At 37.8% G+C, this 21,237-nt stretch overlaps 1 protein-coding gene across 7 annotated transcripts in view; it reads left to right on the plus strand.

Moving 5' to 3' along the window:
* The window catches only part of LOC105490285 (zinc finger MYM-type containing 2), a 127,594-nt gene that overhangs the window by 41,314 nt on the left and 65,043 nt on the right, over positions 1-21,237 (plus strand). For 6 of the 7 annotated variants that reach the window (XM_071081582.1, XM_071081584.1, XM_011755768.3 and 3 more), the window contains 4 exons: positions 1,986-2,271; positions 4,186-4,351; positions 5,487-5,699; positions 18,850-18,921. In XM_071081582.1, coding sequence (XP_070937683.1) covers positions 1,986-2,271; positions 4,186-4,351; positions 5,487-5,699; positions 18,850-18,921 — 737 coding nt within the window. The remainder of the gene's footprint in view (positions 1-1,985; positions 2,272-4,185; positions 4,352-5,486; positions 5,700-18,849; positions 18,922-21,237) is intronic. The other variant, XM_071081583.1, reaches the window with a different exon arrangement.

The following is a 21,237-nucleotide window of genomic DNA, read 5'->3' on the forward strand; positions in this document are numbered from 1 at the left end:
TAGGCAAAGTAAGTTAAAAGCCTTCTGGAAAGGATTCGCCATTCTCAATGCCCTTATGAACATTTGTAATTCATGGGAGGAGGTCAAAACAGCATTATTAACCGGAGTTTGGAAGAAGCTGATTTCAGCCCTCATGAATGATGGTGAAGGGTTCAAGACATTAGTGGAGGAAGTAATTGTAGATGTGGTGGTGGAAATAGCATGAGAACTAGAATTTGTAGTGGAAGCTGAATGAGGCCGGGCATGGAGGCTCATGCCTATAATCCCAGCACTTTGGGAGACTGAGGCAGATGGATCAGTTGAGGCCAGGAGTTCAAGACCAGCCTGGCCAACATGGTGACACCCTGCCTTTACTAAAAACACAAAAATTAGCTAGGTGTGGTGGCGCACACCTGTAATCCCAGGTGCGTGGGAGGCTGAGGCACGAGAATTGCTTGATCCCAGGAGGTGGAGGTTGCAGTGGGCCAAGACTGCACCATTACACTCCATCCTGGACTAGAGAGAGAGACTTATCTCAAAAGAAAAAAAAAAAAAAAGTAGATCCTGAAGATGAGATTGAATTGCTGCAATCTCGTGATAAAACTTGCACAGATGAGGAGTTGCTTTTTATGGTTGAGCAAAGTAGAATGGTTTCTTGAGATGAATCTGTTCCTGGTAAAGATACTGTGAATGTTGTTGAAATGACAACAAAGGATTTAGATTATCACATAAACTTAGTTGATAAAGCAGTTGCAGGGTTTCAGAAGATTGACTCTGATTTTGAAAGAAGCTCTAGTGTGGGTAAACTGCTGTCAAACAGCAGAAGAGTTCATTGATGGGGTACAGATCATTGTTGTCTTATTTTAAGAAATTGCCACAGCCAGCAGCCAACCACCATCATGATCAGTCAGCAGCTGTCAACATTGAGGCAGGGCCCTCCACCAGCAGAACGATTACAGCTTGATGAAAGCTCACATGATTAGTTTTTTTTTTTTTTTTAGCAATAAAGTATTTTTAAATTAAGATATGTAGATTTTTAAAAGATACAATACTATTGCACGCTTGATAGACTACATTATAGTGTAAACATAACGTTTTTTGTGAAACCAAAAAAATTCTCGTGTCTTGCTTTATTGCAATATTAGCTTTATTGCAGTGATCTGGAACTGAACCAGAAATATTTCTGAGATATGCCTGTACACATTGGTTTAATTCCATCATTTCTATGTAATACTCTTTCTATGAGATTATGTGTTATATTTAAAGGCCATGAAACTAAACATATATATGGAAAAGCTGTTCTTAAAAACATGTCTTGAAAATAATTATAAACTTTATTAGACTTGCATTACATTTGTCAAGGTTCTTGTTAGGATTTTACTCTTCTTTAATGTTGAAATATGTGTTCCTTGCCTAAAGTAATATCTTATAAATACGTGAATACTTCCTGCTTAATAACTAGTGACATTTTTTAATACTTCCTATATCCCAGTTATTATGCTTTATTATATGTCTCACCTCTTTTAATGTTTACTGTTAGCATGAGGTTGAAACCATTTCAAACGCTCTAAAGAGTAAGGCACAATTTAAGTGGCTTCCTAATCTTGTAAGTGATGGAGCTGGAATGTGAACCATTCTTTTTTCTTTTAACTAATTTTTAAAAATTTGACAAAACTTGTGTATTTATTTATTGTGTACAACATGTTGCTTTGAAGAGGATACATATTGTGGGAATGGCTAGATTGAGCTGTGTGTTACCCGACGTACCATTTTTTTGTGCTGAGAACACTTAAAATCTAATGTTAACTATTTTAAAGAATATAGTGCATTGGTACTGTGACATTCTTACTCCAAAACTTGTGCTATAAACCTCTCTGCTATGTTGCTGTTCCATTAACATCTTAAAATTGTACAAAATGGGAAGTTAATATTTCTCTGATATAAATTTTAATATGTATGAACAAACACTTGTTTCATTACTCTTTCTTGTGCGTTTTGTTTTTAAGATTCTTGGATCTCCCAGTCAGCTTCATTTCCCCGTAATCAGAAACAACCAGGAGTGGACTCTTTATCACCAGTGGCCTCACTTCCTAAACAGATTTTCCAGCCTTCTGTGCAACAGCAGCCTACTAAACCAGTTAAAGTCACGTGTGCGAACTGCAAAAAACCTTTACAGAAGGGCCAGACAGCTTATCAACGGAAAGGATCAGCTCACCTCTTTTGTTCTACCACCTGCCTTTCTTCCTTCTCCCACAAGCCTGCTCCAAAGAAACTCTGTGTTATGTGTAAAAAGTAAGGTTTACCTTTCATCACAATTCCATGTAGTTGAATTGTGGTGGTGTAAAATTTTAAGAAAAGTGAAACAGATTTGTAATACCTTTGGAAACTTTTCTGTCAAATCCAGGTGGCCTATGGATAAAAGGCTTCCTGTTTGGGTAGGCATTGGAGTTGATTTAGATAGGTCCTTATAATTAATTTTGTCTGTAATCTCCATTGGACTCCTTGATTTTGTAACAATGTATACTTATTTACATGATTAATGAGAAGAAATTAGTTGTTATAGCCAAATAAAAATGCTAAGCAGTTTATGCGTAATTCTGTATTAAAATTGGCTAAATTTTATACTATCTTCAGATCAAGATTATAAAATTGGCAAGTCTTTGGATTTTATATGTGTGTGTTTTGAACATTAAGTCATTAGAAATAGTATTTCAGGAGTCAGGTACCAATTTTTAGCCGGCCTTGGAAAGACAGGATCCTCTCTCCTGCTGTTTTTTCTGTTTTCTTTTTCTCTTCTTTTTTTAGGCAGAGTCTCACTCTAGCCCAGGCTGGAGTGCAGCGGTGCGATCTCAGCTCACTGCAGCCTCCACCTCCCGGGTCCTCCACCTCCTGGGTTCAAACGATTATCCTGCCTCAGCCTCCCAAGTAGCTGGGATTATAGACTTTCGCCACCATGCCCAGCTAATTTTTGTATTTTTAGTAGAGATGAGGTTTCACCATGTTGTCCAGACTGGTCTTGAACTCCTGACCTGAGGCGATCTGCCCACCTCAACCTCCCAAAGTGCTGGGATACAGGCGTGAACCTCCATGCCCAGCCCTCTTCTGCTGTTGTTTTTTGATCTGGCTTCACTGGTTAAAAATAGCTGGAATGTGGTATATTACATGCAAGGTAAAGCGTGGTGGCGTTTCTGCACCATATCTTGGAGAAGCTCAGTTCTGTGAAGCTATATTTAGATCTTGAATTTTACAAAGGGCTTAGTGCTCTGTACATGTTTAATAAATTCAAATACGGAAACAATTGTTACACAGATTGTTTTGCAGTAGTAAACTTAAACACTACAGTGTAGGATCTTGAAAATCAGAATAAAAGGAAAACTTCAAAGGTCATCAGTATTGTCATTTTCTTTTTTTTTTTTTTGAGACGGAGTCTCGTTCTGTTGCCCAGGCTGAAGTGCAGTGGCCGGATCTCGGCTCACTGCAAGCTCCGCCTCCCAGGTTCCCGCCATTCTCCTGCCTCAGCCTCCTGAGTAACTGGGACTACAGGCGCCGCCACCACTCCCGGCTAATTTTTTGTATTTTTAGTAGAGACGGGGTTTCACCGTGGTCTCCATCTCCTGACCTTGTGATCCGCCCGCCTTGGCCTCCCAAAGTGCTGGGATTATAGGTGTGAGCCACCGTGCCTGGCAGTATTGTCATTTTCTAACATTTCTATTTACTGTTGAAGAGCCATGTTAATAGTGGGTGAGGTTATTTGGGAATGGGGGGTGTGGGTATATTTTAAGTTCATTTATCCCTCTAGAACATATGCCATATTCCTATGACCTGGATACCTCTTGCTTTCTGCTAATCCAGGGGAGGGAACTGAACAGGGTATACCTCAGTGAATTAATCCTTAACATTAATTCCATGTAACTAATAACAGCTTTTCTTTTTTTAGTTTTCCCAATATTTGAAATCTTTTTTAGTGAATTTAAAGATAAATTGAGTAGTGGCAAAGATTTAATAGTATAAAATATTTCTGCCTCTCAGTCTTTATTTTCAAGAGTTCATATTTTATTAAGAACGTCTAATAAAAATGATTTATTAGATCCAAGAACGATGTTTGATTTGCAGGACTTAGTCTATAGAAATGAAAAATGTCACTTATGAGTCTTATATTTGATTTCTTTTAAAATGGAATTTTAATATGTACCTGTTATTTTTCAGAGATATAACTACAATGAAAGGAACCATTGTTGCTCAAGTGGATTCAAGTGAGTCCTTCCAGGAATTCTGTAGTACATCTTGTTTATCTCTCTATGAAGACAAACAGAATCCTACTAAAGGAGCTCTAAATAAATCAAGATGTACAATCTGTGGTAAACTAACTGAGGTTTGTATTTTTTTACTTTATCATTTAGTTCTAACAAATAGGAATATTTTAAAGTTCATTTAAGAACTGTTAGATAATCTTTTATCAGTTCCTTAAAAATGAATATCTAAAAAGACTATCTTATAAATATCCTATTATGTAATCTGATTCTCCCATAGGATCTTAACTTATTAATATCCTTTTATATAATCTGATTCTCCCACAGGATGATTTAGGAAAAATCGTTGTGTTAATGTGCCTTTTTTTCCCTGAGATTGGGAGCACTCACAGACAGAACCATAGTGTTGAGATTGATTTTTGTCGAGTAATATATTTATTTAAACAAGCAAGCAGACTACACAAGAAATACTACAAATAATTTTGCTGAGAAGTAGAACAATTGGAATATTTTTTGATAACCTCACATAATTAATATTGTATTAAATAAAAAGTAATCTGCTTATATATGTCATTTGAATGATTTATGATGGTTCTCCCCTCCTCATTTTTCTAGAGAAATGTACTTTATTTATAGTTTTTAAAAATTGGTCTAAAGATTTTTAGTCTATGGAGTTTAATATCACCACTACCCAAACCTGGTTTTCTGTCATCTTCTGATACCTCTAGGGAAGTTTGTAGTGATGTCACTGATGGTTTTTTCTTTTTTTCAGTGCCATACATGTGTTCCTGTGTGTATAAACCAATTTAAATAATTGTGAGAATGGGGCCAGGCCCAGTAGCTCACACCTATATAATCCTAGCACTTTGGGAAGCCAAGGTGGGAGGATCACTTGAGGCCAGGAGTTTGAAATCAGTCTGGGAAGCATAGTGGGACCCTATCTGTACCTAAAGGAAAAAACATCAGTTGGGTGTGGTTGTGTGTCTGTAGTCTCAGTTACTCAGGAGGCTGAAGTAGGAGGATTGCTTGAGCCCAGGAGATTGAGGCTGCAGTCAGCTTTGATGGTGCCACTGTACTTCAGCCTGGGTGATAAGTGAGACCCTGTCTTTAGAAAAAAAAAAAAAAAAAAAAGCAATATTTTTCCTTTTCTCCAAACAAGCCTTATTGGGATATGCTTGTTTCTGTTCAGAATGCTTTATTATTTAGCTACTTGTCAGATTTATCTGTTTTGTAAGATTTTGTTTATTTTTCTTTTAGATTCGCCATGAAGTCAGCTTTAAAAATATGACTCATAAGCTGTGCAGTGACCACTGCTTTAATAGATACAGAATGGCCAATGGTTTAATAATGAATTGCTGTGAACAGTGTGGAGAGTACTTGCCCAGTAAAGGTGCTGGAAATAATGTTCTGGTGATTGATGGTCAACAGAAAAGATTTTGCTGTCAAAGTTGTGTCAGTGAATACAAACAGGTAATTCATGTTCTAATCAAAATTGGGCATTCTTTAGAATGTGCTTGAAACTGTTGTAATACTTCTACTCTAATAGTGTTTATTAACCGAATTTATCTTAGAATTTCATTTAATTCAATTGTCATATCATGGAGAGCATACTGAATGCATATTGCTTTGCACCATTAAAGCTGAACCATCGTAAGTTAGGGACCATCTGTATTTATTCATTTGAGGTAGGTCATTTCCATGATATAATGATGGAGTTAAGTCTGGGTAAACCCGTTGTAAGTTGGAAATGTCTTAAAATGCACCTTTGACCTTGGTATTTTCAACTTAGAATGGGTTTATTAGGATGTAACTCCATTCTTATGGAACATCTGTGTATGTAGATTATTGGCAGTAATTTTAATATTTTACATATAATGGTAAATGCTGTCAGAATGATTTTTCTTTTGAATTTATTTCCTTTTTGGGAGTTGGAGAGGGGCTGCAAATATTTTTCAAACTTTTAAAGCTCAGCTTTGAAGTGGTCATATTGTTTATATTCAAATTTTAAGGTTAAGTTTTTTGTTGTTGTTGTTGGTTTTTTTTTTTTTTTTTGAGACAGAGTTTTGCTCTTGTTTCCCAAGCTGGAGTGCAGTGGCATGATCTCAGCTCACTGCAACCTCTGCCTCCCAGGTTCAAGTGATTCTCCTGCCTCAGCCTCCCAAGTAGCTGGGATTACAGGCACGTGCCACCATGCCCAGCTAATTTTTTTGTATTTTTAGTAGAAACGGGGTTTTACCATGTTAGCCAGGCTGGTCTCAAACTTCTGACCCCAGGTGATCCACCTGCCTTGGCCTCCCAAAGTACTGGGATTACAAAGGTGAGCCAGCTGCACCTGTCCAGGTTAATGTTATTTTAAGGACTTTTTGATTTCTAGTTTTTTTCCATTGCTCATTGGGAAGATACTCTGTGTGATTTCAATCTTCATAAATTTATGAAGTGTTTTATCAGAAATTATTGCTTTAAAGATCTTTTCGTTGTCTGTGGAGAAGGTTTTATGAACTTTCTCCCTCTTTAGTTTTTTTTTTAAGACAAGTCTCGCTCTGTTGCCCAGGCTGGAGTGCATTGGCGTGATCTTGGCTCACTGCAACTTCCGCCTCCTGGGTTCAAGTGATTCTCCTGCCTCAGCCTCCTGAGTAGCTGGGATTACAGGCGTGCACCAACACGCTGAGCTAAGTTTTGTATTTTTACTAGAGATGGGGTTTCACCATGTTGGCCAGGCTGGTCTCACACTCCCGAGCTCAAGTGATCTGCACTCCTTGGCCTCCCAAAGTGCTGGGATTACAGGCACATGCCACCATGCCCAGCTAATTTTTTTGTATTTTTAGTAGAAACGGGGTATCACCATGTTGGCCAGGATGGTCTCAATCACCTGCCCTTGTGATCCACCTGCGTCGGCCTCCCAAAGTGCTGGGATTACAGGCGTGAGCTACCACGCCTGGCCTCAGATTTATTAAGGTGTGAGTTATATAGTAGTCCTTTCTCACGCGAGGTTTCGTTTTTTTGTGGTTTCAATTACTCACAGTCAGCTGCAGTTCCCAAATAGGTGAGTAGACTACAATAAGATAATTTCAGAAAGTGATTAATTTTAGGTGAGTAGACTACAATAAGATAATTTGAGAGAGATTAATTATAACTAACTATAATTGTTGTTGTTTTTCATTTTGTTTTGTGAGACAGGGTCTTGCTCTGTTGCCCAGGCTGGAGTGCAGTCGTGCAATTTCAGCTCACTGCAATCTACTTTTCTTGGGTTCAAATGATTCTCCTAGCTTCAGCCTCCCGAGTGGCTGGGATTACAGGCGCGTGCTACCATGCCTGACTAATTTTTGTATTTTTAGTAGTGACTGGGTTTCACCACGTTGTCCAGGCTGTTCTCAAACTCCTGACCTCAAGTGATTTGCCCACCTCGGCCTTCCAAAGTGCTGGGATTACAGGCGTGATTACCATTCCCGGCCAATTGTTGTTAATCTCTTGCTGTGGCTAATTAGAAATTAAACTTTATCGTAGATATGTGTCTGTAGGAAAAGATGTAGTAGCAAAGGTTTCAGGCATCCACTGGTAGCCTCAGAATATATCTCTCAAGGATAAGAGGTGGCACTGCCATATTAGTAGATTTCCTAGTCTATTGAGCCATCCTTGTATTCCTAGAATAAACTATGCCAGATAATTAGTTTTTCAAAAATGTGCATACATTCTGATGGTTAATACTCTATTTGGTACATTTGCATTGATATTTATAAGTAAGATGGGTCTGTAATGTCCTTTTTTTGGTGCCTTCTTAAGGTATCAGTGTTACATTTGCTTTATAAAAATGTCCAGAGGAAAATTCATTTTCTCATATACTTAAAGCAGTACAAATGAAAATAAATGAATTAAATAGTCAACTGAAAAAGCTGGAAAAAGGAAAATAAGCTGAAACAAAAGAGAAGAAAGGAAATAAAGATAAAAGGAGAAACTAATTAGGAATTTAAAATAGTGTTAACATTGTTCAGAATGTTGCCTCTTTGAAAAACCAGGTCTTCGAAAAACCAGGGAAAAAATACCCAATGGTTAATTCAATCAGGAAAAGAGTTTTAAAAACAGAAATACATAAAATAAGAAATGACAAGGTAGACATGAGCATCAAAACAAAAGAACTTGACAAAAATCAGTCATAAGAACTAATTTATATAGCCCTATATAAAAATATTGAACCTAGATTGAGTAATTTCCTGTTGAACCTAGATTGAGTAATTTCCTGTGAAAATATAATTTCCCCAACTGGACTTCAGATAAAATTAAGTAGACAAATTTCTGTAGATGAAATAGAGATAATTATTAAAGTACTACCCCACAACAAGGACCAGGCTCTGATGTTTTCATAGGGGAATTCCATCAAATTTAAACAAGAAAATCTCAGTGTTAAACAATTCTAGAGCATAAAAAGGAAGGAAAGTAACTCGTAAGTTTTTTAAACATTGTGGTAGAGTTATATGTAACATAAAATTTGCAGTTTTAAGTATTTTTAAGTATATAAGTGAGTGGCATTAGTTACATTTACAGTGTTATGCCACCATTGACTCTATTTCTGAAACTTTTTCATCATGCCATACAAAAACTGTGACATTAGCCAATAACTCCCATTTTTTTCTATCCCAGTCCTTGGTAACTTAGTAGTTTCTGTCTCTCTGAATTCATATATTCTAGATATTCATGTAAGTGAAATTATATAATATTTGTCTTTTTGTATCTGGCTGATTTTACCTGAAAGTTGAAACATGATGCTTTCAGTTTCATCCATAGCATAGCCATGATCAGAACATCGTTACCTTGTATGGCTGAATAATATTCATTATATGTATATGCCACATTCTGTTTAATTTGTTGTCCCTGTGATAGTTGTTACATTGTTGCCACCTTTGACTATTGTGAATAGTGCTGCAGTGAATGTTGATGTATAAATTTGATATAAGTATCCTGGTTTTCCATTCTTTTGGATGAGTGTGGATTTGCTCAGTCATAGGGTAATTCTGTTTCACCTTTTGAGGAATTGTCAAACTATTTTACACAACTGTACCATTTTATGTTCTCAACAGCAATGTACAAGGTTTCTATTTTCTATGTATCTTTGCCACACTTGTTATGTTCCGTGTTTTAAACTTTTGATTTTTCTTGTAGATATCTTAGTATGTGTGCGGTGGTATCTCATGGTTTTGATTTGCATTTCCCTAATGACCAATGACAATGAGCAATTTTGCTTTTGTTGTGTGTGTTTTTTTTTTTTTTTTTTTTGAGACAGAGTCTCACTGTATTACCCAGATTGGAATGCAGGCGCACAATCTTGGCTCACTGCAACCTCTGCTTCCTGGGCTCAAGGGATCCTTCTGTCTCAGCCTCCCGAGTAGCTGGTACCACAAGCACAGGCCATTATGCTGCCTGGTTAATTTTTTGTATTTTTTGGAGGCATAGGGTTTCACCATGTTGCCCAGGCCTGGTCTCGATCTCCGAGCTCAAGCCATCTGCCTGCCTTGGCCTCCCAAAGTGCTAGGATTACAGGTGTGAGCCACCGCGCCTGGCCAGTGAGCAAGTTTTCACTTGCTTGTTGGCCATTCGTGTATCATCTTTGGAGAAGTATCTGTCTATTCAAGTTCTCTCTCTGTTTTTGAATTGGGTTTTGTAGTTTTGTTCTTTTCTCTCTCTCTCTCTTTTTTGTTTGTTTTTGAGACAGAGTCTCCCTCTTTTGCCCAGGCTGGAGTGCAGCAGCGAGATCTTGGCTCTCTGCAACCTCCGCCTCCTGGGTTCAAGCGATTCTCCTGCCTCAGCCTCCCGAGTAGCTGGGGTTATGGGTGTGTGCCACCATGCCTAATTTTTGTATTTTTTTCTTTTTTGAGATGGAGTCTTGCTCTGTTGCTCAGGCTGGAGTGTGGTGGCACAGTCTCTGCTCACTGCAACGTCCACCTCCTGGGTTCAAGCAATTATCCTGCCTTCACCTCTCAAGTAGCTGGAATTACAGGCGCACACCACCATGCCCAGCTGATTTTTTGTATTTTTAGTGGAGATGGAGTTTCACCTTGATGGCCAAGCTGGTTTCAAACTCCTGAAGTCAAGTGAGCCACCTGCCTCGACCTCCCAAAGTGTTAGGATTACAGGCGTGAGCCACAGCGCCTGGCCTAATATTTGTATTTTTAGTAGAGATGGGGTTTCACCATGTTGGCCAGGCTGGTCTCGAACTCCTGACCTTCAGTGATCCTCCTGCCTTGGCCTCCCAAAGTGCTGAAATTACAAGCGTGAGCCCCCGCACCCAGTCTTTTTTTTTTTTTTTTTTTTTTTTTGAGATGGATCTCGCTCTGTAGCCCAGGCTGGAGTGTGATAGTGCGATCTCAGCTCACTGCAGCCTCCACCTCCTGGTCCAAGTGATTCTTCTGCGTCAACCTCCCAAGTAGCTAGGACTATAGGCATAGGCCACCATGTCCAACTAATTTTTGTATTTTTTTAGTGGAGTCGGGGTTTCACCAGGTTGGCCAGACTGATCTCGAACTCCTGACTTCAAGTGATCTGTCCTTCTCAGCCTCCCAAAGTGCTGGGATTACAGGTGTGAGCCACCACACCCAGCTGGAAGTTTTAAATTTTGATTTACCCATTTTTTTTCATTTGGTTGTACTTTCGGTGTCATTTAAGAATCTGTTGCCAAATCCCAGGTCATGGTTTACCTCTACAGTTTTTTCTAAGAGTTTTATGAGTTTAGCTCTTAATTAGGTATTTGATCCATTTTAATTTACTTTTTGTTTATTATGTGAGGCAGGGATCCAACTTCATTCTTTTGTACTGGAATTCCAGTTTTCCCACCACCACCTGTTGAAGGGATTATTCTTTCTCCATGGAATGGACTTATCACACTTGTCAAGTATGTATTGGCCAGAGATCATTTCTGTGTTCCACTGATCTACATGTGTGATCTTATGTATGTGCCACACTATTTTGATTACTGTGTATCTTTGTTCTAAGTTTTGAAATCAGGAAATGTGAGTTCTCCAACTTTGTTTTTTGTCAAGATTGTTTGAATATTCTGAACCCATTCTAACTTTATATGAATTTGAAGATTGGCTTTTCTATTTCTGCAGAAGAGTTTGTTGGAATTTTTATATAAATTGCATGGAATCTTTAGATTGTTTTGGGTAGTATTGGCATCTTAGCAGTAGTAAGTTATTCTATCTGTGAAAATGGCATTTATTTATGAAGACATACCATTTATTTAGATCTTCTTTAATTTCTTTCAGCAGTCTTTTGTGGTTTTTAGTGTACAAGTCTTCACCTCCTTTGCTGCATTTATTCCTAGATATTTATTCTTTTAATGCTATTTCTAGTGGATTTGCTTTATTTTCTTTTCAGATTGTACATTACTAGTGTATAGAAACACATCTGATTTTTGTACATTAATCATGTACTGTGCAACTTTGCTGAATTTGTTAGCTCTACTAGCTTTATGAGTTTCATGTCATCTGTGAATAGAGGTAGTTTTACTTTTTTCCAATTTGGATGCATTTTATTTCTTAACTAATGGTTGTGGCTATAGCTTTCGATACTGTCGAATAGAAGTGGTGAAAGTGGGCATCCTTGTTGCTGATCTTAGAGGAAAAGAATTATTTTACCATTGAGTCTGATGTTAGAATGTATGGCTTTTAGTATGTTGAAGTAGTTTCTTTGTATTACTTTTTTTATTCAGTGTTTTTTTAATCATAAAAAGGTGAATTTTTCAAATGCTTTTTCTACATCCTTTGAGATGATCATGTGGTTTTTATCTTTGCTCCTATTTATGTGGTATGTTACATGGATTGATTTCTTTATGTTGAACCATACTTTTATTGGGATAAATCTCCACTTGATTGTGGTGTATAATCCTTTTAATATATTGAATTCAGTTTAGTAGTACTTTGTTGAGGATCTTTGCATCAATATTCTTGTGGGATACTGGTCTTTGATTTTCTTTCTTTTGATGTCTTTATCTGTCTTTGGAATGAGGGTAATGCTGGCCTCATAGAATAGGGTGGGTGAGATATCTTGTATCTTCTGATTTTTGGAAGCGTGAGAATTGGTGTTAATTCTTTAAATGTTTGATAGAATTTACCTGTGAAGTCATCTGATCTTGACCTTCTCTTTTTTGGGACTGTTTGTTTGTTTGTGAGATAGAGTCTCGCTCTGTCGCCCAGGCTGGAGTGCAGTGGCACGATCTTGGCTCACTGCAACTCCTGCCTCCTGGCTTCAAGCAATTCTCCTGCCTCAGCTTCCTGAGTAGCTGGGACTACAGGCGCATGCCACCATGCCCAGTTAATTTTTGAATTTTTAGTAGACTTGGGGTTTCACCATGTTGGCCAGAATGGTCTCGATCTGCTGACCTCACGATCCACCCACCTCAGCCTCCCAAAGTGTTGAGATTATAGACGTAAGCCACCATGCTGGGCCAGGACGTTTTTGATGACTGAGTCTCTTGTTATATGTCTGTTCACATTTTCTGTGTCTTCTTGTGTCAGTTTTGGTGGTTTGTGTGTTTTTAGGAATTCGTGCATTTCATCTATGCTATGTAATTTGTTGATGTGCTATTGTTCATAGCATTTTCTTGTACTACTTTTTATTTCAGGAATGCCAGTAGTAATGTCTCCCTTCCATATTTTATTCTTTGTGTCTATTCTCTTGATATTTTAAAATGACCAACTTTTTGGTTTGTTTCTCTCACTTTTTCTGTTCTATTTTTCTCTGCTCTAATCTTTATTATTTCCTTTCTTCAGCTGGCTTTGGGTATAGTGATCTCATCTTTTTCCTCAAGGTGGTGAGAAGTTAGGTTATTTACTTGAGATATTTTTTCTTTCTTTCTTTCCTTCTTTCTTTCTGTCTGTCTGTCTGTCTTTTTGTCTGTCTGTCTTTCTGTCTTTCTATCTTTCTTTCTTTCTCTTCCATTCCGTTCCTTCCCCTTCCCCTTCCCCTTTCCTTTTTGACAAAGTCTCACTCTGTCGCCCAGACTGGAACGCAGTGGCATGATCTTAGCTCACTGCACCCCCCCACCTCCCAGGTTCAAGCGATTATCCTGCATCTGCCTCCTCAGTAGCTGGGGTTACAGGCATTTGCCACCACACCCGGCTAATTTTTGTATTTTTAGCAGAGTTGGGGTTTCATCATGTTAGACTAGTCTCAAACTCCTGATCTCAGGCGATCTGCCCGCCTCAGCCTTCCAAAGTGCTGGAATTATAGGTGTGAGCCACCGTGCTGGCCTTTTTTTTTTTTTTTTAAACATAAGCATTTACAACTATAAATAAATTTTTCTCAGATCACTATTTAAGCTGCATCTCATAACTTTTGGTGTTCTTTTAGTTTTGTTTTCACTCATTTCTAAGTATTTAAAAATTTCCTGTGATTTCTTCTTTGAGCCATGTTTAAGAGTGTATAGTTTAATATCTCCATATTTGTGAATTTTCTAAGTGTTCCTTCTATTACTGATTTCTAGTTTTATTCCGTTGCTCATTGGAAAAATACTCTGTGTGATTTCAGTCTTCAAAAATTTATTGAGACTTTTTTGTGGCCTAACGTAGTTCATTCTGGAAATTGCTCCATGTGCATTTGAGAAGAATGTTTATTCTACTGTCGTTGGCAAGAATACTCAATATATGTTTGTTATTAATAACTCTAGTTGGTTTATATTGTTGTTCAAGATCTGTCTTTAGTTGAAATTGTGTCTAGATGGTCTGTCCACTATTGTAAATGGTGTATTGATGTCTCCAACTATTATTGTACAGTTATGTGCTTCTACCTCCATTATTATCTGTTTCTCCTTTTACTTCTGTTAATTTTTTTAAATGTATTTTGGGGGTTTTGATATTTGCTATGTATATGTTTATATTTGTTACATCTTCTTGGTAAATAGACCCTTTGTTCAGTATGTATTCTTTTTCTGTCTCTTGTATCAGTTTTTCACATAAAGGTTCTTTTTGCCTTATATTAATATGGCAACCCCAACTCTCTTAGTTACTGTTTATTTGCATGGAGTTTCTTTTTCCATCCTTTTACTTTTGACCTGTTTGTATATTTGGATAAATAAATCCTTCCTTATTAGTAATTACATTAAATGTACATGGATCAAATTATCCAATCAAAAGGCAGAAATTGACAGAATAGGAAAAAAAATGGCTTTTAATTGGATAATTTGATCCATGTACACTTAACATAATTACCGATAAGGAAGGATTTATTTCTGCCATTTTCCTATTTTTTCTTTGGTATATTCTGTACCTTTTTTTTTGGTATCTCATTTCCTGCATTATAGCCTTTTATATTTAGTTTATTGTAGTGCACTGTTTTGATTTCCTTCTCATTTTTATATTATTATTTTTTATTTTTATTTTATTTATTTTTTTTGAGATGGAGTCTTGCTCTGTCGCCCAGGCTGGAGTGCAGTGGCGCGATCTGGGCTCACTGCAAGCTCCGCCTCCCGGGTTCATGCCATTCTCCTGCCTCAGCCTCCCGAGTAGCTGGGACTACAGGCGCCCGCCACCTCACCCGGCTAGTTTTTTGTATTTTTTAGTAGAGACGGGGTTTCACCATGTTAGCCAGGAGATGGTCTCGATCTCCTGACCTCGTGATCCGCCCGTCTCGGCCTCCCAAAGTGCTGGGATTACAGGCTTGAGCCGCTGCGCCCGGCCTATTATTTTTAAATATATTATTTGTGGTTACTGTCTGGGAGGCTTTACATATAACATCCTACAATTCAAGCTAATGTGAACTTATAACAAGTTAATTAGCTTTTAAAAATGCTGTGCCTATATATCTGTTCCCTCTTTTTGTTATAAATTACGTTTTTAAACATTGTATTCCCAGTAATACAGATTTATAATTTTGTGTGTATATTTGTCTTTAAAATCATGTAGGAAATAAAAAGTGGAGTTATAAACCAAAAATACAATTATACTTGTTTTGTATTCTCTCATATATTTACTAAAGATTGGGTCAAGTGTACTTCCATTTCAATAAAAAGCTTTGACTCCCTTTAGCATTTGTTTTGTAGGGTAGATTTAGTGGCAACAAACTCCCTTCACCTTTTATCTGTGTCTTTACTTTTCCTTCAGTTTTGGATGATAGTTTTGCTGGATATAGTATTCTTGTTTGAAAACTTTTTTTTCTCCATTATTTTAAATGTTATTCCACTGCCTTTTGGCCTCCATGGTTGTTTCTTTTGTGAAACTGGTTAATCACATTGAGAATTTGTTGTGCTGAACCATTTCTGTCTTGCTTTTTTCAAGATTTTCTTTGTCTTTTTTTTTTTTTTTTTGAGACAGAGTCTTGCTCTGTCGCCCAGGTTGGAGTGCAGTGGGCGGATCTCAGCTCACTGCAAGCTCCGCCCCCCGGGTTTACGCCTTTCTCCTGCCTCAGCCTCCCGAGTAGCTGGGACTACAGGCGCCGCCACCTCGCCCAGCTAGTTTTTTGTATTTTTAGTGGAGACGGGGTTTCACCGTGTTAGCCAGGATGGTCTCGATCTCCTGACCTTGTGATCCGCCCGTCTCGGCCTCCCAAAGTGCTGGGATTACAGGCTTGAGTCACCGCGCCCGGCCCTCTTTGTCTTTTAACAGTTTGATTATAGTGTGTCTTATTGTGTGTCTCTGAGTTTATCCTACGTGTAATTTGTTGTGTTTATTAGATTTGTAGATTTGTATCTATTATCAAATATGGGAAGTTTTTAGCCATTAATTTTTCAAATAATCTTTTGCACCTTTCTCTTCTTCTGAAACTCTCATAAAGTACATGTTGGTCTGTTTGATCTTGTTCCATGGGCCCCTTAGGCCTTTGCTTACTTTTCTTCGTTCTTTCCTTTCCTGCTCCTCAGATTCTGTGATGTCAGTCTTGGCCTCTTTACTGCAAGCCGTTGGTGAAAGTTCTGGCTCTCTGCTGGGTCAGACCTCCTCAGTTAGGGTGGAGGTGGTTAAGTTGTCTAATTACCACCCAGTGGGGTGGAAGTTCACGTTTCCTGCGTGGCCTTGTCTGACTTTACCATTGCTGGGGTGCTGGCGTGAGGCATCACGTTGTAGCCAGGCCAGGGTGGAAGTCTAGGCTAACTGGCCTTTTTTGTGTGAATGGGATTAGGGTCTGTGGAGTAGAGAAACTTGTCTTACTGTTTCTCTAGCTGCTATTTCAACTGTATTTCCCCTACAGGTGTGTCATTTCTTTTGCCAGATTCAAGATTTTTTGTCTTTGGTTTTCAGAAATTTAAATTTGGTGTATCTTAGTGTTTCTTTGGGTTTTATCCTTCCTAGTGTTTGCTAACCTTCTATCTGTAGATTTATGTCTTTTGCCAAATTTGAGACATTTAAAACAGTAGTGTTTTCGGAGGACTTTTCTAACTCTGTCCTCTTTTTCCTTTCCCTTTGGGACTCCAATGACATGAATGTTACTTTATTTTTTATTTTTTTTTAATTTTGTTACAGATCCCTAAGGCTCTGTTTTACTTTCCCCCCACCCCGTCTGTTTTTCAGGTTGGGTGCTATAATTCTATCTTCCTGTTCACTGATTCTCTCCATTTTATTCTTTATATCTTCTATTTATTTTCTAGAAGTTTCTGTGTGTTCATTTGTTTTTAAGTGCATGTGTATTGGTTGTTGGAGCACTTTCATGATGATTGCTTTAAAATCTTTGTCAGATATTTCCAGTATCTCTGTAATTTTGGTGTTGGCATCTGTTGTTTGTCCTTTTCTGTTTAAATTATAGTTTTCCTGGTGTTTGGCATGATAAATGATTTTTTTTATCTGAAACTTGAACATTTTGAGTGCTGTGTTATTGCCAAGTGGAGATAAAAGGTCAGCCTCTCTACGTGGCCTCTCTACACCAGTGGAGGAGAAGCAGCTGGTTATTGCTGAGTGGATATGGGAGTTCTGGTTCCTTTCTGGACATTAGCTGATACTACCCTGACTAGAGAAGTAGGAGTTCCTTATCCTGTTCTCCACATAACCTCTACTGAGACCAAATGATTCTACTCCAGTGGATAAAGAAAATGTTCTTTGTACTATTATTAAATAAATAAAAATTATTTAAAATAGTGTTTCTTCTTTTATTCTTTAAAATTACTTGCATGTTTTATAATTACATACTGTATGTTCATAATTCATTAGTTAATAAATAGGTGGGAGTCCCTGCCCTACTATTTTACTGATAAAGAGACCCAATTGGATGTGTTTGGAGACAACTACATGAGATGCTATAGCGAATGTCTTCTTTTTCTGCAGCCTGGGAGCTAAAATTGTATCATAATCCTTCCTTCCTTTCCACTCACCCCCTTTGACCTTTGTCTGTAACATTTAACTTAGCTGCCTTTTGTTTTTTTTATCTGTGCTCTCATTGCTCAATTAGTTTCTGAAGTATATTGATACACTTAGTTAATAATCTAGATCCTGGTGGTGGAGACTGTATAACACTTGCCCCATGCCTTTCAGTAGTTTTCCTTTTCTAGCATAGTATTTTGACTTTCATGGAAAGCGGGAAGCATGTCTTTTAAAACTTTTGTGCAAGGAGTAAGGATATATATTTGTGTTATATTCTGGAAGCTGTCATGTGTGCTTTCAAAAGAATTTCTCAAACATGCCGGGCTCATGACTGTAATCGCAGCACTTGGGTGGCCGAGGTGGGTGGATCACTTGAGGTCAGGAGTTCGAGACCAGCCTGGCCAACATGATAAAACCCTGTCTCTACTAAAAATACTAGCCAGGTGTGGTGGCAGGCACCTATAATCCCAGCTACTCAGGAGGCTGAGGTGGGAGAATTGCTTGAACCCAGGAGGCGGAAGTTGCAGTGAGCCGAAATCATGCCACTGCACTTCAGCCTGGACGACAGAGCAAAAACTCCATCTCAAAAAAAAATAAAATAAAATAAAAAAGTCTCAGTCCATTTTGCATATGGTAGAAATTGTAGCTGTGTAATCTCCAAATGACTTAATTTAGGAAGCTTTGAGTTTCATTGTAAGTATTAGAGTTTAGTAGGTTTTAAAGAGATCTTAGAACACTCCAAATTAGAAGTGATTTTTCTGGCTGGGCGTGGTGGCTCAAGCCTGTAATCCCAGCACTTTGGGAGGCCGAGACGGGCGGATCACGAGGTCAGGAGATCGAGACCATCCTGCCTAACACGGTGAAACCCCGTCTCTACTAAAAAAAATACAAAAAACTAGCTGGGCGAGGTGGCGGGCGCCTGTAGTCCCAGCTACTCGGGAGGCTGAGGCAGGAGAATGGCGTAAACCTGGGAGGCGGAGCTTGCAGTGAGCTGAGATCCGGCCACTGCACTCCAGCCTGGGCGACAGAGTGAGACTCCGTCTCAAAAAAAAAAAAAAAAGTGATTTTTCTCAGAAATTAGAGGTGAGTCAGGTCTATCTTTAATTCCTTAGCTCATTATTACTGTTTTATCATTATACCATTTTTTCTGAGATGTAATTATTTGATAATTCTTTAAGTTGGTCAACAGTAGTGGGGACAGGACAGGCAGACATTTTTAAAAGTTGGAGTGAGTTTGTAAGTCACAAAATACAAGTGAGAAGCAACTTTTACATAATGCTTATTTACCTTTCAATCTAGCAGCTGTTCTTTATGTGTGTTTATAAAGTCTTTTAAAATCTTTTTTTTAGGTAGGTAGCCATCCCAGCTTCCTGAAGGAGGTTCGAGATCACATGCAGGACTCTTTCTTAATGCAGCCTGAGGTGAGCAGGAGTGTAAGTGGAGTTCAAGGCCTTCACATTTTCGAGCACTGCTACTACTGTCATTAATGTGTATCTGAAAAATCTTGTGCAATTTGAAATATATTAAAATTTCCAAACTTAAATTGTATCACATGATGAATGTTTTATCTCCAAGACATAGATAGGTTTCTAATTTTACTACTTTTACGTGTATTTTCTTGTGATATGCTCATTTGTCTTTAGATATTTATGTTCTTAGGAAATTATTTTCAGATATAATTTTTTTAGTGCACAATACCTTGTACACAGTAGGCATTTGATAATGGGATATAAAAATCCTCTCTTTTGTGCCTGCCTGAAAAGTTAAAAAAAAAAAAAAAAAAAGCCCTTTCAAAAAAATTTCTAAGCCTGTATTTCTGTTAATCCAGATACGTGAATTAGTAATAAGTGTTTAAAATTAGGAAGACTTTTAACTATAGTACAGTTATCAAGATAATGAAATTTACATCAGTAAACTATTATCAGGTTAGTCAATAGAGCTTATTCAAATTTTGTCCATTAATGTCCCTTACAACAAATGAAAAACAATGATTTCTTGTCTAGAATCCAGTACAGGATCCTAGGCCATTATTTGTTTAAATATATTTTTTAGGCCGTTTCCCAACCCTCTTCTTCTGAGACCCCAATTCCAGATGTATTCCTGCCACTTTCCCAGTCACCGAGGCTTTGTTTTGTATTGTTTTGTATTGTTTTTATATTGTTTTGTATCTGTTTTGCATTGTTGTTTCTATTTGTATTGTTTGTTTTTCCTAGTCTTTTTTTCCCTTCTGTACTCCATTTTGGAAAGTTTCTATTGCTGTATCTTTAAGTTTGCTGATCTTTTAAAAAATCATCTGTGAATACCATGCAGCATATTTTTTCAGATGTTATGTTTTTCATCTCTAAAAGTTCCATTTGAGTCTCTTTTGTATCTTCTATTTCCTGCCTAATTGTGTTCATGTTTTCCTCTACTACTATTTTAATATATTAGCATATTTATAATGTTCTTTTAACATCTTTGCCTACTGTGTTTGTATCTGCCATTTCTAGATCTGTTTCTATAGTTTGATTTTTATTTTTTTCCTTCTTCCGGGTAATGAGTCATTTTCCTGCCTTTTTTTTTTTTTTTTTTTGACAAAATGCCTGTCATTTTTAAGTTTGATTCAGAATATTGTGAATTTTACATTATTGGTTGCTGGATTTTGTTGTATTATTTTCAACGTTTTGTTGGACTTTGTTCTGGCATGGCGTGCTGTCAAATTAACCGTGAATTATTTGGATCCTTTTGAGGCTTGCTTTTAAGTTTTTGAAAATTCTTTGGTAGAGCAAACTGTAGTCTGTGGCTCTTCATTCATACTACCGTGATGATACCTGGAGAGATCTGAATCTTCCCGGGTTACAGGGTCATCCCACTCTTGAACAGGTAGCAATACAGAGTATTCCTGGCCATGTGTGTTCTTTGGGAATTGTTAGCCTAATGCTTTCTTGTGATTCTGGGGTTCTTTCTCTGGCCTTAGGTGCTTTCATCTCACAAATACACAGATCAGTTTTCAGCCAAAATACGTCTGTAGACGTATTTTTAAGATCAGAGCTTTTTTGTGTAGCTCCATCGTCGTCAGTACTCTGTTTCCCAAATTCTAGCTGCCTTGAAAGCCTTGTGTTTCCTCAACTCAGTTTGACTAGTAAGTAGGCTCTGTTAACCTCCCCTTCCCCCAGCTATTTCTAGGCCTCAAGCTTTGGTAGCCACAGGACTCACTTGATTTGTTTCCCTTTTCTTAGGTATACAGTTCTGTGCTACCTTGTGTGTAGAGTTTGAAAACCATTGTTTGTGTGTGTGTGTGTGTGTAATTTTCTAGTTGTTAAAGGTGGGTAGGAGGTTTAAATCTAGTTTCTGTTGGTTGGGAGTGGAAGTTACCTCTGCTTTAATCTAAATAGTTCCCTAGTTTTTGTTTGTCTTTTACGACTTGACATTTTGAATACCACTTTGGAGAGCATCCCTCACTTTGTGTTTGTTTAATAGTTCCTCAAGATTAGATTGAGGTAATGCATTTTTGGCGTGAATACCTCCTAAGCGATGGTGTGTCCCTCTTCGTGCACATCAGGAAGCACGTGCTGTCTGTGTTCTCTTATCGTGTGTTAACTTGTTGAAGGGGATGTCTGTCAGGTGTCTCCAGGGTGAAGTTGCTCTTTTTCTCTCTGTATCTGTTTAAGTTAAGCAAACTTTTCACCCACTATTGTTAGCCATCTGTTGTCAATTGGAAAAAAATCCTTAAATTACAAAGTTAGAATATGTCTGTT

This window comes from Macaca nemestrina, chromosome 16, assembly GCF_043159975.1.
Source record: "Macaca nemestrina isolate mMacNem1 chromosome 16, mMacNem.hap1, whole genome shotgun sequence".
Taxonomy (NCBI): domain Eukaryota; kingdom Metazoa; phylum Chordata; class Mammalia; order Primates; family Cercopithecidae; genus Macaca; species Macaca nemestrina.